Raw genomic sequence first — 15,282 nt, forward strand, 5'->3', positions numbered from 1 at the left:
TAAATTTATTTATTTTTTTTGCCAATATAAGCCTTTAAAACTTATATGCTTATTGTTTTTCAGTGTACCATAGAAACATGTGGAAAAATAATCTACAAATACTGAAGCAGCAAACTTTGCAAAACACAATTTATGTCACTGCCAAAACTTTTGGCCATGACTGTAGACAAGAAACCAGGGCAGGGAACTAGAGTAGCCACATTCCAGTTCCAAGATGAGAAAATGCAGTAAGACCAGATAAACAAACTGACATCATTCATATGCACACACAGGTAAATAGAATGCATTTAAATGCAGACACTTATGCATTAACATGATAATCAACCTCTGAGAACAAACCAAACTTAAAGGGTGAGAAATGGAAGAAAGGTGTAACTTTGCCATGAAAATGGACCCATCAAGTGTTTGGATGAATAGTAGGCCACAGATGCAGGTAGATAACTAAATCAGAGATATTCTTATCTTAAAAGCTACATTTGTAATATAGATGTTAAAATGGATGTAAGTTTGACAAGACTATTTTTACCCTATAAATAACGGGAATAGTTATTCGCTTTTATGATATGCCATTTTATATGCCAGATCATATGATATTGGTAAGAAGTCCATTGTTCTTGGCTACACAATGACTTGCACAAAGCTAGAAATACTTGAGGAACTACTCTCTACAGTGATAAAGTTTGCAAACACACCACAACCCAATTTATTTTTAAAGCACTTTTTACACCGTACATACCTCAAAACAGGTGTAAAATGATGAGCACATGACTAAGCCAAGGGTGACGGTTAAATATCTTCATTTGGAGAAATAGAAGAAATTTTGAAATTAGGGCATCAGTTTTAAATTTTTTGAGAATCATTTCCACATATTTCATATTAATAGCCATGATAATCTTGCTTGCTCAAATTTTACCTGAAAAGGATCAAACATTTATGCAAACAAAGATAGGGAAAAAAAGGCTGAAGGCCTGTTAACCAAATATATTTGGTTAAAACAAACTACTAAAAAGCATTTTGTTTAAAAATGCAGAACCCAAAACACATCCACTTAAAAACAGTTATTCACAATACTTGTAAATTCATCAATATTTATTTATATTTTTCCAGGACTCATGTGAGCAATGAAGAGGAAGTGTCCGCAAAGAAATATACAGGACAATACTGCAATAAACATCCATACCAAAAACGACACAAGAAATATGTTGGCAACCATTAAAACTGTAAATATTCCAGCAGTAAATATAGTGAATCTCTGAAGTCATGTCTTCCAGTCTTCTGTACAGATAAAAATAGAACAATAATTACATCAAGTTATTTAATAACATCTATAGAGAAAATGATCTGTAAAATATAAACTGAAGCAGAGGCTTTGAAGAGGATCATACAGATTGCACATATACATAAAAGCTACATTTGTAATCTAGATGTTAAAATGGATGTAAGTTTGACAAGACTATTTTTACCCTATAAATAACGGGAAGTTATTCGCTTTTATGATATGCCATTTTATATGCCAGATCATATGATATTGGTAAGAAGTCCATTGTTCTTGGCTACACAATGACTTGCACAAAGCTAGAAATACTTGAGGAACTACTCTCTACAGTGATAAAGTTTGCAAACACACCACAACCCAATTTATTTTTAAAGCACTTTTTACACCGTACATACCTCAAAACAGGTGTAAAATGATGAGCACATGACTAAGCCAAGGGTGACGGTTAAATATCTTCATTTGGAGAAATAGAAGAAATTTTGAAATTAGGGCATCAGTTTTAAATTTTTTGAGAATCATTTCCACATATTTCATATTAATAGCCATGATAATCTTGCTTGCTCAAATTTTACCTGAAAAGGATCAAACATTTATGCAAACAAAGATGGGGAAAAAAAGGCTGAAGGCCTGTTAACCAAATATATTTGGTTAAAACAAACTACTAAAAAGCATTTTGTTTAAAAATGCAGAACCCAAAACACATCCACTTAAAAACAGTTATTCACAATACTTGTAAATTCATCAATATTTATTTATATTTTTCCAGGACTCATGTGAGCAATGAAGAGGAAGTGTCCGCAAAGAAATATACAGGACAATACTGCAATAAACATCCATACCAAAAACGACACAAGAAATATGTTGGCAACCATTAAAACTGTAAATATTCCAGCAGTAAATATAGTGAATCTCTGAAGTCATGTCTTCCAGTCTTCTGTACAGATAAAAATAGAACAATAATTACATCAAGTTATTTAATAACATCTATAGAGAAAATGATCTGTAAAATATAAACTGAAGCAGAGGCTTTGAAGAGGATCATACAGATTGCACATATACACAAATGCACGCGCACACACACAAACAAAGGTATTCTGAGGTACCTCAAGAACACTAGAGCATCTATAACACCACAAGATGAACAAAAAGCAGTGGAATGTATTAGACAGCAATAAGACAAAGGAAAAGGACATTGACTGTGTGCGTTTGGGGGGATGTGGGGTTCTGCTGCCCTGCCCTGAGAATGATGGCTAGGGACAGACTCTTAGTCTTCCAGTGTTCGGAAGGAGTTCTGCATGTCTTCATGGAGCTGAGCGTAATCAGCTTTGATCTTCTCCTCACCCTCTTTTACTGGGTCCTGAAATACAGTTACAGACATTGAAAGACATTTTTTTTTTTTAAATATGCCAACTTTTTAAATTGCTAAAATAAAAAGATAAAGTATAATTACGGAATAAAATGATTTAAATTAGTTGAAAGAAACAGTTTTCTAAATCAATGCATGTTTTTCTGTTTTACAAAGAATTACAATATTTTTATAGCTTTAATGAACAATGAAATTTAAAAATTAAGTGTCAAGTCTTTTCAAATACTCCCAGTCAACAAACAGAATAATTATAACTGGCAGCATGTTAAGCTGGGATAGAAAAAAGTATTTTATCTTCACACAAAAAGAACACACTTTAGCTTTAAAAATAATACCAAGACATCAATTCGCTAAAGGAGGCCTTTGCTCACCCCCTGTAGCCGTGTGAGACACTTTTTTTTTAATGCATGGGCGCTTTTTATTTAAAAAAATTGCATTGCTTTTTATTTAAGCAATGCAACACCTACTGACTGCAATGATAGAGCTTGAAAGATCAAAGACAATTTTTAATATAACTCCGACTGGATTCGTCTGAAAGAAGAAAGTCATATACACCTAGGATGCCTCGGGGGTGAGTAAAACACAGCCTAATTTTCATTTTTGGGTGAACTAACCCTTTAACATTCAACCTCTGGCCATATAATGTGATTAAACTGAACTGTTTAGCTTGTTCACAAGACTTGATCACTATGAAAGAGGAACCAAGCTATTGGCATACCAAGATAATGGAAGTCATAATAAATCAAGTGGTAGAGCAGTGGACGCTAGTTAGGAACCTCAGCAAACTTCCAAAAGGGCTGCAAGTTTACTTAATTACATAAAATAATTTGTTAAAATAATTTTATTAAAGTGGCTTGGAGTCTACTGGTTTAGACATAATCAAGGCATGATTCATTTAAAACACAAACAATGTTTACATTCTGTACCTTGAATTTCATGGAACTGATCCTGTAGAGAATTTCTCCCATGTGTTCCCGGATCATGGCCCAGGTGATCTTATTGTCGCTCTGTGCAGTGGTCTCTACGGCATGACGTGCCATATCATAGAACGCAATCATGTTGGACAAGATACCCACTGTCTTATAGAACGGACAAAACCTGAAAATGAGAAATTGAGCATTTCAGATCCATACAGTCCCATGTCATTTGACAAAGCAGTTGAATGATCCTCAGTTTCAATCAGTTTAATACCTGTCATAAGGTGTGTATCCATTTTGCTGCAGGAAATCATCTTTGATTAATTTGGCAACTTCCAGCGTGATCTTATCCGTTTCAGCCAAAGATGCCTAAAAAAATAAACGTGTTTTACCACTGAAAACTACCACAAAAAGTGATGTATACAAACAGTAAACATGAATGAACCCACAGACCCACCTTCCCCACAAGCTGCACAATCTCAGCCAAGTCTTCCTCTTCCTGCAGGATCTCTTTGGCTTTGGTACGCAGTGGTACAAATTCAGGGAAGTGCTTGTCGTAGTACTCGTCCAGTGCTCGTGTGTACTTACTGTAACTGATGAGCCAGTTCACTGAAGGGAAGTGCTTTCTCTGAGCCAGCTTTTTATCCAGACCCCAAAACACCTGGGAGTGAGAAAGAATGGAAGGATTACAATAACAAAAAAGGACTGTTTATTTCTGCAAGAAGAACAAATTATGTTATTTTGCTATGAGCCAGTGTATTAAGACTGCTGTGTGAAGGAAATCTACACTTACTTGTACGATACCAAGAGTAGCAGATGTCACAGGATCTGAGAAATCACCACCAGGGGGAGACACACTGCAGTTAAAACAAAAAAAAAGCTTCAGCGAGTCTGCAGACAATATCACAACAGCAGTCATAAATAATAAATAAAAACTTTACCAAAGCAAATGATGGAGACTGAAGAAGAAAAAGCATTTAAACAAGTCCAACAGATCTACTTACGCTCCCACAATGCTCACACTGCCCTCTCTCTCTGGGTTACCAAGACATTTAACTCGACCAGCACGCTCATAAAATGAAGCCAGACGTGCTCCGAGATAGGCAGGATAACCGCTATCTGTGAACACAAGCACACCAGCACAAATTTAGTTTATAATTTGTAGTTTATAATATGTGCTGTCATGACTGAGATGGTCACGGCACACATACCAGCAGGCATCTCAGCCAGACGACCGGAGATCTCCCTCAGAGCTTCTGCCCATCGAGAGGTGGAGTCAGCCATCATACTCACATTGTAGCCCATGTCCCTGAAATACTCAGACAGCGTGATTCCTGGACAGAATAAACACCTATTAATGATGACAACACAGCTGCTGGGTTTTAAAGCACACACATTATTTTTGTATCAAATGTTCAATAAACCTGTGTAAATGGAAGCTTCTCTGGCAGCCACAGGCATGTTGGATGTGTTGGCAACCAAGGCTGTTCTCTTCATGATGCTCTCTACTTTCCCATCCACCTCCATGGTGAGCTATAGGGCAAGAGAACTGTCAATCACCATACCATCTATTACAGTGTTTTTGCTGTTGGTACAATGACAGTGCTATTCACCTCAGGGAAATCTCGGAGTACTTCAGACATCTCGTTACCACGCTCTCCACAGCCGACGTAGATGATGACATCACTGTTGGAGTACTTGGACAGGGACTGAGAGATCACAGTTTTACCACAACCGAAAGCACCAGGGATGGCAGTGGTCCCTCCCTGCACACACCTGTTGAATCAAACAGTAAAAGTCGAAAGATCTGTTAAACTACCAGACATGTACACTACTGTTCAAAGGTTTTTTTTGTTTTTTTTTAGCAATTAATAATTTGATTCAGCAAAGATGCATTAAATTGATCAAAAGTGACAGTAAAGACATTTATAATGTTACAAATGATTTCAATTTAAAAGAATCCTGAAAAAATTTATCAAGGTTTCCTCAAATATATGAAACAGCATAGCGGTTTTCAACATCAATAACAATAAATGCTTCTTAAACACCAAATCTGCATATCAGTATGATTTCTGAAGGATCATGTGACACTGAAGGCTGGAGTAATTGCGGCTGAAAATGTAGCTTCACCATCACAGGTATAAATTACATTTTAAAACATATTCAAATAGAAAACTGTTGTATTTTTATCAAACGGTTGTAATATTTCACAATACTACTTTTTTATTTATTTTTTTTTTTTTACTATTTTTGATCAAATAAATGCAGCCTTGAGGAGTATAAGAGACTTCTTTCAAAAACACTAAAATGATCCCATATCTGTATAATTTATAATATCCACATTCACAATAATGTAATGTACTACATTCTATTCCTATAATTATTTAAACCAATTATTTAACCACATTATTTTTGATGTTGAAGAAAATCCTCTATTATTAAAAAATCCTTTGGGTAAAATTAAGCTTTTAAAATGCATGATTTGTCCATTATGTGTTATCTGAACACTGAGTCGCCTGTTATTATGAAAAATTACATTTCTTTTTCTTCAATTACTTTTTTTTTTTTTTTTTTTACTTATATTATATATTAGTTTTAACTTATATTATTAAATTTCCTATGGAATCATTTCACACAACGTGACTCACGGAAAGAGGGCGTCCAGTACCCGCTGACCAGTCAGCAGAGGGTGATTTGCAGGAAGTTTCTCGGTGACTGGCCGGACCTGACGCACTGGCCACACTTGCACCATGGTGTACTTCTCTTTTACCCCCTCAAACTCCAACTCCAACACCACATCCTGACAAACACACATTCACATTGACTTCTGTGTCACAATAATTATAATTTTACTGTTTTTGAAAAAGATGTACATTTTATTATCCTCACCGAGACATCATAGTTTCCAGATGGTGCTACGTATGTGACAGTTCCTCGGCTTTTTGGTGGTAACATTATTTTGTGTTTAATAAGAGAGTTTTCAAACACCATACCATAGATATCACCTCCAGTGACGTGACTGCCAACCTGGACGCAGAAACAACAGCTTAAAATCATTCAGTCATCTGATTAATCACCTGACACCATTGGAGTTTCTTTAAAAGAGGTTATATATTTGGGATACATGCAGAGTTGTAGGTGCTACACACAGCCAGGAACAGCACAAACTGTCATGTTTCAAAGATTTTATAGGACAATGATCTTTTTAAATCGCAAAAGATTACAAAAAATGTTGATATACTCATGATATGACCCCTTAAAGCTACTAAGTGATTGGCCTTCTTGGAACCTGAAAGGATGTTAAATCATAACCAAGAAAGAAAGAAAGAAAAATAAATAAATAAACATCACAACTATCATAACCAAAACTAAACTTAACTTAAAACTAATCCTTCACTTACTCGCACGCTCTTGGATGGAGAGAACTCCCATTTCAGATCACGGTTAAGGGCACCAATGTTGACTCCTCTAGGAATGTAGATACTTTGGGTGAGGTCATTGATGTCTTTGAGGGGACGCTGAATTCCATCAAAGATGGAGCCCATGATTCCTGGTCCTAACTCCACAGAGAGGGGCTTCCCTGTGCGCAGGACAGGGTCACCAACCGACACACCAGCTGATGAAAGCTCAGGAAAACTATAATACTATTTAACAGATTATACGCACTGTGTACAACATAAACCACAGAAAGTATGTCCTGTACTAAGGTAAGAATAGGATACATGTCTCTTCATAGACCTGAACGGTGGCCATGTCACCCTCCAGTCTAATGATCTCTCCCACAAGCTCACTGTGGCCAACTCGCACCAGCTCGTACATGGCAGCTCCTGCCATACTGGAGGCCGTCACCACTATAACACAATTAGTGAGTCAGTAATGTGATTATCAAAAATGACTTGTGAACATTTAAAGTTTAACAATAGCTAAATAAAAATGAAAAAAATATTATATATGTATGTATGTATGTATGTATATATATATTAGTTCCCTTTCATGGGAACTTCGAACTGCGCCCTCTAGGGGTAGCTATGGGGAACGCCTCGTCGTGACCCGTGTCTGAACATTCTTGATCATTAGGCCCCCGGCACGGCACTGCAAACATTTCCTGGACGTCCGGGGCTGGGCTTATGCTTTCAGGCTGCCCTGTCTGGTCTACCGTATCTAGGTCGCCCTAAGGGGCCTCCCGATCACCAGGATATCCCCTCTTGCTGAGGCATCGAGCGGGAAGTATAGATAAAATAAAAAATCTAACGCTCTGGTGACAACATAATTCAAAATAATAAAATAAAATAATAAAATAAAATAAAATAAAAACTATGACATCTGAATTCCTACTAACCAGGTCCAGATACGCCATGCACATATCCGAATTGTCCCTCCCGCTCCTCATCTCGGATCTTGGGAAGCTTGGAGAAGTCCATTTTGAATGTGTCTGATACAAAACGAAGCAAAAAAACTTACTTCCTATACTTATTTCTACACTTCTGAACAATTTCTACACTTCTGACGCGGGGCCCGGTGCGAGGTAGGGAGCGGGGCCCCCCTCGGTCCATTCGCAATCGCGTTCCAGGGAGGGTTGTTTCCCCCTCGGTCCGTTCGCCACGGGGCCCAGTGCGACCGCACCAGTTGCACCCCCCTAAGGACGGCCCTGCTTCTGAACATTCTGCTCACTTACACAAGCTGCTTATTATTGTGATTAATATATTAATATAGATTAAATATGTTTAAAAATGAATAAATGTGTTTAATGTACTACTTTTCAGCTATCATGTTTCCTTTTATACGTTTATGTCAGAATGATTTGCAGTAGTAACAATAGCAATTTCCAGGACAGGAGGTTGCCTATTGTGTAAAAAGCCCATTATTATTTATACAACATTTATATGTAGGACAAACATGGAACACAGTCACATGACCAAGGGCACATGACACTGACTGTAAAACAGAAACCATGTGAGGAAGTCGGGAAAACAGACAGTTGAGCAAATCTGGAAAAACTGTGTTTTGTAGTGGCAACTTATGACAGAACAAATCCTTTTTAGTTGAGAACCAGCCAACTAAACAGCTCAAATGTTCTGTAAAAAAAAAGAAGCTTGGAGAAGTCCATTTTGAATGTGTCTGATACAAAACGAAGCAAAAAAACTTACTTCCTATACTTATTTCTACACTTCTGAACAATTTCTACACTTCTGACGCGGGGCCCGGTGCGAGGTAGGGAGCGGAGCCCCCCTCGGTCCGTTCGCAATCGCGTTCCGGGGAGGGTTGTTTCCCCCTCGGTCCGTTCACCGCGGGGCCCAGTGCGACCGCACCAGTTGCACCCCCCTAAGGACGGCCCTGCTTCTGAACATTCTGCTCACTTACACAAGCTGCTTATTATTGTGATTAATATATTAATATAGATTAAATATGTTTAAAAATGAATAAATGTGTTTAATGTACTACTTTTCAGCTATCATGTTTCCTTTTATACGTTTATGTCAGAATGATTTGCAGTAGTAACAATAGCAATTTCCAGGACAGGAGGTTGCCTATTGTGTAAAAAGCCCATTATTATTTATACAACATTTATATGTAGGACAAACATGGAACACAGTCACATGACCAAGGGCACATGACACTGACTGTAAAACAGAAACCATGTGAGGAAGTCGGGAAAACAAACAGTTGAGCAAATCTGGAAAAACTGTGTTTTGTAGTGGCAACTTATGACAGAACAAATCCTTTTTAGTTGAGAACCAGCCAACTAAACAGCTCAAATGTTCTGTAAAAAAAAATACATGACACTGACACCTTCATTAATACAAATATTTCTTGTTATTCCTCAAGAACCTCAAGAGGAAGCAGTCTAACTTCCAGGTTTTTGTGAATGTATAATCACATGATGACGAATGATCCAACTGGTATGAAATAAGTTCAAATCAGACTTTTGACCACAGGCGAAAAACTGAGTTCTGTCAGTACAGAACAAAACTGTACAGACATGTGGTCTGCAAACCTAGTATGCTGTTGTTAATCGGAAAACAGAAGGCAACGGTTGTGTGTCAAAATCTAGTAAGCTGCCTATTTGAGCATCAAATTTTACAATGCCCAAATGCAATCATCTCTACAGAGAAAAAGATGAGAGGATTAAATAAAGGATATTAAATATATATTCTCCAGATGTACTCAAAGATCGTTTAATGCTTGTAGCTGTTGTGTGCACTGGACATCGAGCTGCGAAGAGATGCTGCTGCATGATCACATGATCACGATGCTGCTGATAGAATTTGACCTTTGCTGAAAATCTAAGGTAATTTTTGTCTCCCATTAATTATAGCGAGTAATGTGATCCATCTCATGTGTTCGTGAACACTTGAAATGATTATATAGATAATATACTGAAATTCTCCAGCAATCTGTTTAGCATCCAAGTGGGTTATTATTCTCAGTGCTGCAGGGAAAATAAACATGTAACGTCAATGTTAACGACTGCAATAAGCTGCATGCAGAGGGGAAGTGAGAAATTATTCAGCGACACAACACACAATGTACATCAGTAAAATTAACTGTTATATGATTATTAAAGAAAAAAAATTACAAAGAGAATCTGAGAAAATCATATAATCATATTTTCTGTTTGATTAACCTAACAAATACACTTCTGCAATACAGTGGTCTCAGCGTGAAAAAACTATATGATTATCGTTTAAAAAATGTGTAAATACCTCAGATAATGAGACAGTCCTGTGTCCAGATGCTTTGGTCAGATGAGACGTGAGGAACAAGAAAAGTCAGCTGACTTCATTCAGTCGTTTGCTGTCGTCACAGCACGTCCTCCCTCTTGCAGAGTGAACAGCGTGTGCAGAAAACTCTCTATCGCTCCCTACTGTGTGAAGAAAATAGTGTTACTTCTGTGATTTTACCGTTGTTTTGTACATCGTTCTAGTCTAGTGCCTGCTGGGCTACCCCGAGATAGTAATTATAAATATTCATGGTATGGTAGCTCTATACCGATCCACCAAACAAAGCAAAGTCTTTCTTCTTCATACTTAAATATTTTCAATTCTAAAGGCTGGGAATTTGTCAAAATCTCCACTTAAAACATTATGAATTGATTATGAAGTTAACTGGTCATTCCTGGGATTCTGTAACATTTCAACTTGGAATATAATTTTTTTTCAGTTATATGTGATTCAAATTCTAAATACCCCACATCATTAGGCACATATCAAACCTCCAAAAAATAAAAACATATTTTCCCACCTCAGGCATTAAAGACCTTTTGTTATTTTCAGTTATTTTCAGCTTTAGACACCTTTTTTTCTCAACCCTGTAACGGACAAAATGGGATTGGTTTAAAAGGGATTTTACACAGAAATTGTTATAAAAACAAACATGTACCTACTGCTCATGTGTCCCTCATAACAATTTAATGATAACAAAACATTTATCATAATTTTCACATTTCTATAGGACTGAAGCTACAAATACCCAAATTATGTGTCTACACTTTAAAAAAAAATCTGTCGTTTTTACAAAATAATTTTGGCAGCTGTGGTTGCCAGAATAATTTTGTAAAAAATACAGAAAAACTGTAAACACATTTACGGCCAAAAACTGTATAAACCTGTAATTTACAAACAAGAAAATTTGAATGTAAACCAGTAAATTCAACAATGCACACTGCTATTAAAATCTGTTTTGTAACATACTGACAACCACCATAATAATGCAGGTGGTAAAAGAGAAAGCCACATGAAGAATCAAAGCTCATCACAAGTAGCTTCGCCACAAGCAGAAGTATATACTAATATATAGAAGGTGCACAGAGTCATTCATGGAAACACAAAACACCATCATGGTAACACACATGATACTTAAATAATGCATTAAACTTTCATTAAACAACAGAAGATGTAACATAAAGCCCAAATATACATAACTAATAACAAAAACTATTAAAAAAACATGATTATTTAAACAAAATACTTTCAAATGTGGAGTGTCATGCAGGGAATTCTGGGAATATCAGTTTACAGTTTTTGACTGTAAATTATACATTGATTTGTTATTTTTACTTCTAAAAACTGTAAAATTAACAGCATTTCACTGTAAAATTACATGAAATGTCTGGTTAGATATTTTACAGTTTTTCCCTGTATATAGTACGGGAACTTACTGTTAACCTATTAACATTTTTTTTCCGTAGCGTTTTTACAAAATTTTACAGTTAAAATTACACTTATTTTTTACAGTGTACGATCTCTTCATTTTTGTAAAAAAAAAATATATTTTTAATTAAAAATTTTAAATAAAACCAAAATTTTATTGTTTTAGCCCTTAACATGTCAAATGGTAATCAGCAAGAAATACTTTTGTTCATAATTGTTTTCCCTATATTTTTCTAAAAAAAATGAATGTAACAAGGTGTGACGGGGTTGAAGACTGTAACACATTTGAAGGAATACAATGCCTTACATTTACATTTTTGGTTTTGTTTCTCTATCATATTATCCCCTTGTTCCTGGGTCAACATATCTGCATGGCCAACATTGTCTTTCTGCTGCAAATGTGGGTGCAATTTCTGATGTATGATGCTTGTCAAGGTTTAAGTGGACATATTCTATTTAAAACAAAAATAGTTGTCATGATTTTTGAGTATATATATTTACTGAAACCATGACTATTTGTTTTCATTAAAATTATTAATAAATGAAGCAAATAACTCAACTCTGTCACAAGTTTACAACCCCGTAACAATGAGAAATACATATATTTGTGACAGGGTTGTGGTTTTTCACTCAAAATGGCCACTGCTCCTCATGTAGTGTAGGATAGTAGACTATATGTGGCAGCAATAAAATAAGTATATTGTATATACTTATGGATTAAAATAAAATGTTGAAAAAGTAATAATTTTCCATCTTAATTTTATGTGACGGGGTTGAGTTGTTAAGATTGACAGTACCCTCCCTGACTATAACATGCCTCAAAAATATGAATACAAAGTATTATACTACTAACCATTTTCTGCACCACTATTAAAGAGACCTGAATGATGTAATTTCTGGTAAATGATGTCACATATGAGTGGAGTCTAAATAATTATGGGCTTAGAATGGTTAGTGTGACGGGGTTGAGTTCAGACTGAGGGACATAACTTTAAAGTCTGTTTTTTATAAAATATTTAGCATTTTATTTAGAACAATATTTTTTACAAGAAAGGAGCACAAATAAATGATTACATTGTTGCCAAAAAATCACAGACACTATACACATTTTGTTAATAATTTTCTAAGTACAAACTCAGTGAAGTGCCTCAGGGACATGACAATATGTTTGGTTTAAGATCGATATAAGACATTATTTTATGCAAAAAAATATTAAAATGCAATAATTATTTTTATTCATTATAATGGGCATCCCAAAGTTTTGTGAAAAGCTTCTAACAATTAATTTTGGTGAACCACCACTTCAGAAACTCTGGGGGACTGAAATATTATGGAATGACCCAACTAATGTTCATTTATGACAGTGGTCCTCAAAAGTGCACATTTTGAATGTCTGTCTAATCAAAAAACACCTGACTCAGGTCTTCAGCTTATTTGTAGAGACTCCAAGACAAGAAATAGGTGTGTCAGATTCAAAACCTGCAGTATTAGGGAGGCTCAAACAGGTTTGATTTATGCATTCATGCTCCTATACAGGTGCGTTTGTGGTGGTCTTAAAAATAATAATAATAAATGTGTAAAACTAAGAAAAATTGCAAATAAATTATATTAGAGTAACACTGAACTTAAGACAAGTGAATGTATTTTCCGAATGCACTTTAGAATGTATTATCTGTGACGATTAATGTTCCCTGCTCAGCCTTGAAGGATTCACTGATTGCTTGATTATTTTCCCTTGGGAAGTGTTCACCTGTTTCACTGTAAAATTACATGAAATGTCTGGTTAGATATTTTACAGTTTTTCCCTGTATATAGTACGGGAACTTACTGTTAACCTATTAACATTTTTTTTCCGTAGCGTTTTTACAAAATTTTACAGTTAAAATTACACTTATTTTTTACAGTGTACGATCTCTTCATTTTTGTAAAAAAAAAATATATTTTTAATTAAAAATTTTAAATAAAACCAAAATTTTATTGTTTTAGCCCTTAACATGTCAAATGGTAATCAGCAAGAAATACTTTTGTTCATAATTGTTTTCCCTATATTTTTCTAAAAAAAATGAATGTAACAAGGTGTGACGGGGTTGAAGACTGTAACACATTTGAAGGAATACAATGCCTTACATTTACATTTTTGGTTTTGTTTCTCTATCATATTATCCCCTTGTTCCTGGGTCAACATATCTGCATGGCCAACATGGTCTTTCTACTGCAAATGATGTATGATGCTTGTCAACATTTAAGTGGACATATTACATCAACAATTCTATTTAAAACAAAAATATGAGTTGTCATGATTTTGGAGTATATATATTTACTGAAACCATGACTATTTGTTTTCATTAAAATTATTAATAAATGAAGCAAATAACTCAACTCTGTCACAAGTTTACAACCCCGTAACAATGAGAAATACATATATTTGTGACAGGGTTGTGGTTTTTCACTCAAAATGGCCACTGCTCCTCATGTAGTGTAGGATAGTAGACTATATGTGGCAGCAATAAAATAAGTATATTGTATATACTTATGGATTAAAATAAAATGTTGAAAAAGTAATAATTTTCCATCTTAATTTTATGTGACGGGGTTGAGTTGTTAAGATTGACAGTACCCTCCCTGACTATAACATGCCTCAAAAATATGAATACAAAGTATTATACTACTAACCATTTTCTGCACCACTATTAAAGAGACCTGAATGATGTAATTTCTGGTAAATGATGTCACATATGAGTGGAGTCTAAATAATTATGGGCTTAGAATGGTTAGTGTGACGGGGTTGAGTTCAGACTGAGGGACATAACTTTAAAGTCTGTTTTTTATAAAATATTTAGCATTTTATTTAGAACAATATTTTTTACAAGAAAGGAGCACAAATAAATGATTACATTGTTGCCAAAAAATCACAGACACTATACACATTTTGTTAATAATTTTCTAAGTACAAACTCAGTGAAGTGCCTCAGGGACATGACAATATGTTTGGTTTAAGATCGATATAAGACATTATTTTATGCAAAAAAATATTAAAATGCAATAATTATTTTTATTCATTATAATGGGCATCCCAAAGTTTTGTGAAAAGCTTCTAACAATTAATTTTGGTGAACCACCACTTCAGAAACTCTGGGGGACTGAAATATTATGGAATGACCCAACTAATGTTCATTTATGACAGTGGTCCTCAAAAGTGCACATTTTGAATGTCTGTCTAATCAAAAAACACCTGACTCAGGTCTTCAGCTTATTTGTAGAGACTCCAAGACAAGAAATAGGTGTGTCAGATTCAAAACCTGCAGTATTAGGGAGGCTCAAACAGGTTTGATTTATGCATTCATGCTCCTATACAGGTGCGTTTGTGGTGGTCTTAAAAATAATAATAATAAATGTGTAAAACTAAGAAAAATTGCAAATAAATTATATTAGAGTAACACTGAACTTAAGACAAGTGAATGTATTTTCCGAATGCACTTTAGAATGTATTATCTGTGACGATTAATGTTCCCTGCTCAGCCTTGAAGGATTCACTGATTGCTTGATTATTTTCCCTTGGGAAGTGTTCACCTG

The 15,282-nt window shown here is 35.3% G+C and overlaps 1 protein-coding gene across 1 annotated transcript; it reads right to left on the reverse strand.

Annotated features, from left to right (window-relative positions):
- Positions 1 to 1,525: 1,525 nt before the first annotated feature.
- Positions 1,526 to 10,390, reverse strand: LOC107716398 (V-type proton ATPase catalytic subunit A-like). The gene is made up of 15 exons (XM_016522814.1): positions 10,264 to 10,390; positions 7,899 to 7,991; positions 7,282 to 7,410; positions 6,961 to 7,175; positions 6,449 to 6,586; positions 6,208 to 6,359; positions 5,173 to 5,335; positions 4,984 to 5,092; positions 4,771 to 4,893; positions 4,564 to 4,678; positions 4,353 to 4,416; positions 4,017 to 4,220; positions 3,834 to 3,928; positions 3,569 to 3,740; positions 1,526 to 2,633 (listed from the first exon to the last, which is right to left on the reverse strand). Exons 2-15 carry the CDS (start codon positions 7,978 to 7,980, stop codon positions 2,541 to 2,543), a joined length of 1,854 nt encoding a protein of 617 aa, XP_016378300.1. The 5' UTR covers positions 7,981 to 7,991; positions 10,264 to 10,390; the 3' UTR covers positions 1,526 to 2,540.
- Between the last annotated feature and the right edge of the window lie 4,892 nt (positions 10,391 to 15,282).

The sequence above is a fragment of the Sinocyclocheilus rhinocerous genome, unplaced genomic scaffold (assembly GCF_001515625.1).
Source record: "Sinocyclocheilus rhinocerous isolate Xijiao unplaced genomic scaffold, SAMN03320098_v1.1 scaffold360, whole genome shotgun sequence".
In the NCBI taxonomy this organism is placed as follows: Eukaryota; Metazoa; Chordata; class Actinopteri; order Cypriniformes; family Cyprinidae; genus Sinocyclocheilus; species Sinocyclocheilus rhinocerous.

Excerpts from the sequence above, each read along its gene's own strand:
- LOC107716398 (XM_016522814.1), bottom strand. The coding sequence starts at position 7,980 with ATGGACTTCTCCAAGCTTCCCAAGATCCGAGATGAGGAGCGGGAGGGA. Across the intron at positions 4,221-4,352 it reads CTACTCTTGGTATCGTACAA|GTGTTTTGGGGTCTGGATAA; the intron begins GTAAGTGTAGAT and ends TCTCACTCCCAG. Across the intron at positions 3,929-4,016 it reads TTGTGCAGCTTGTGGGGAAG|GCATCTTTGGCTGAAACGGA; the intron begins GTGGGTCTGTGG and ends TTATTTTTTTAG.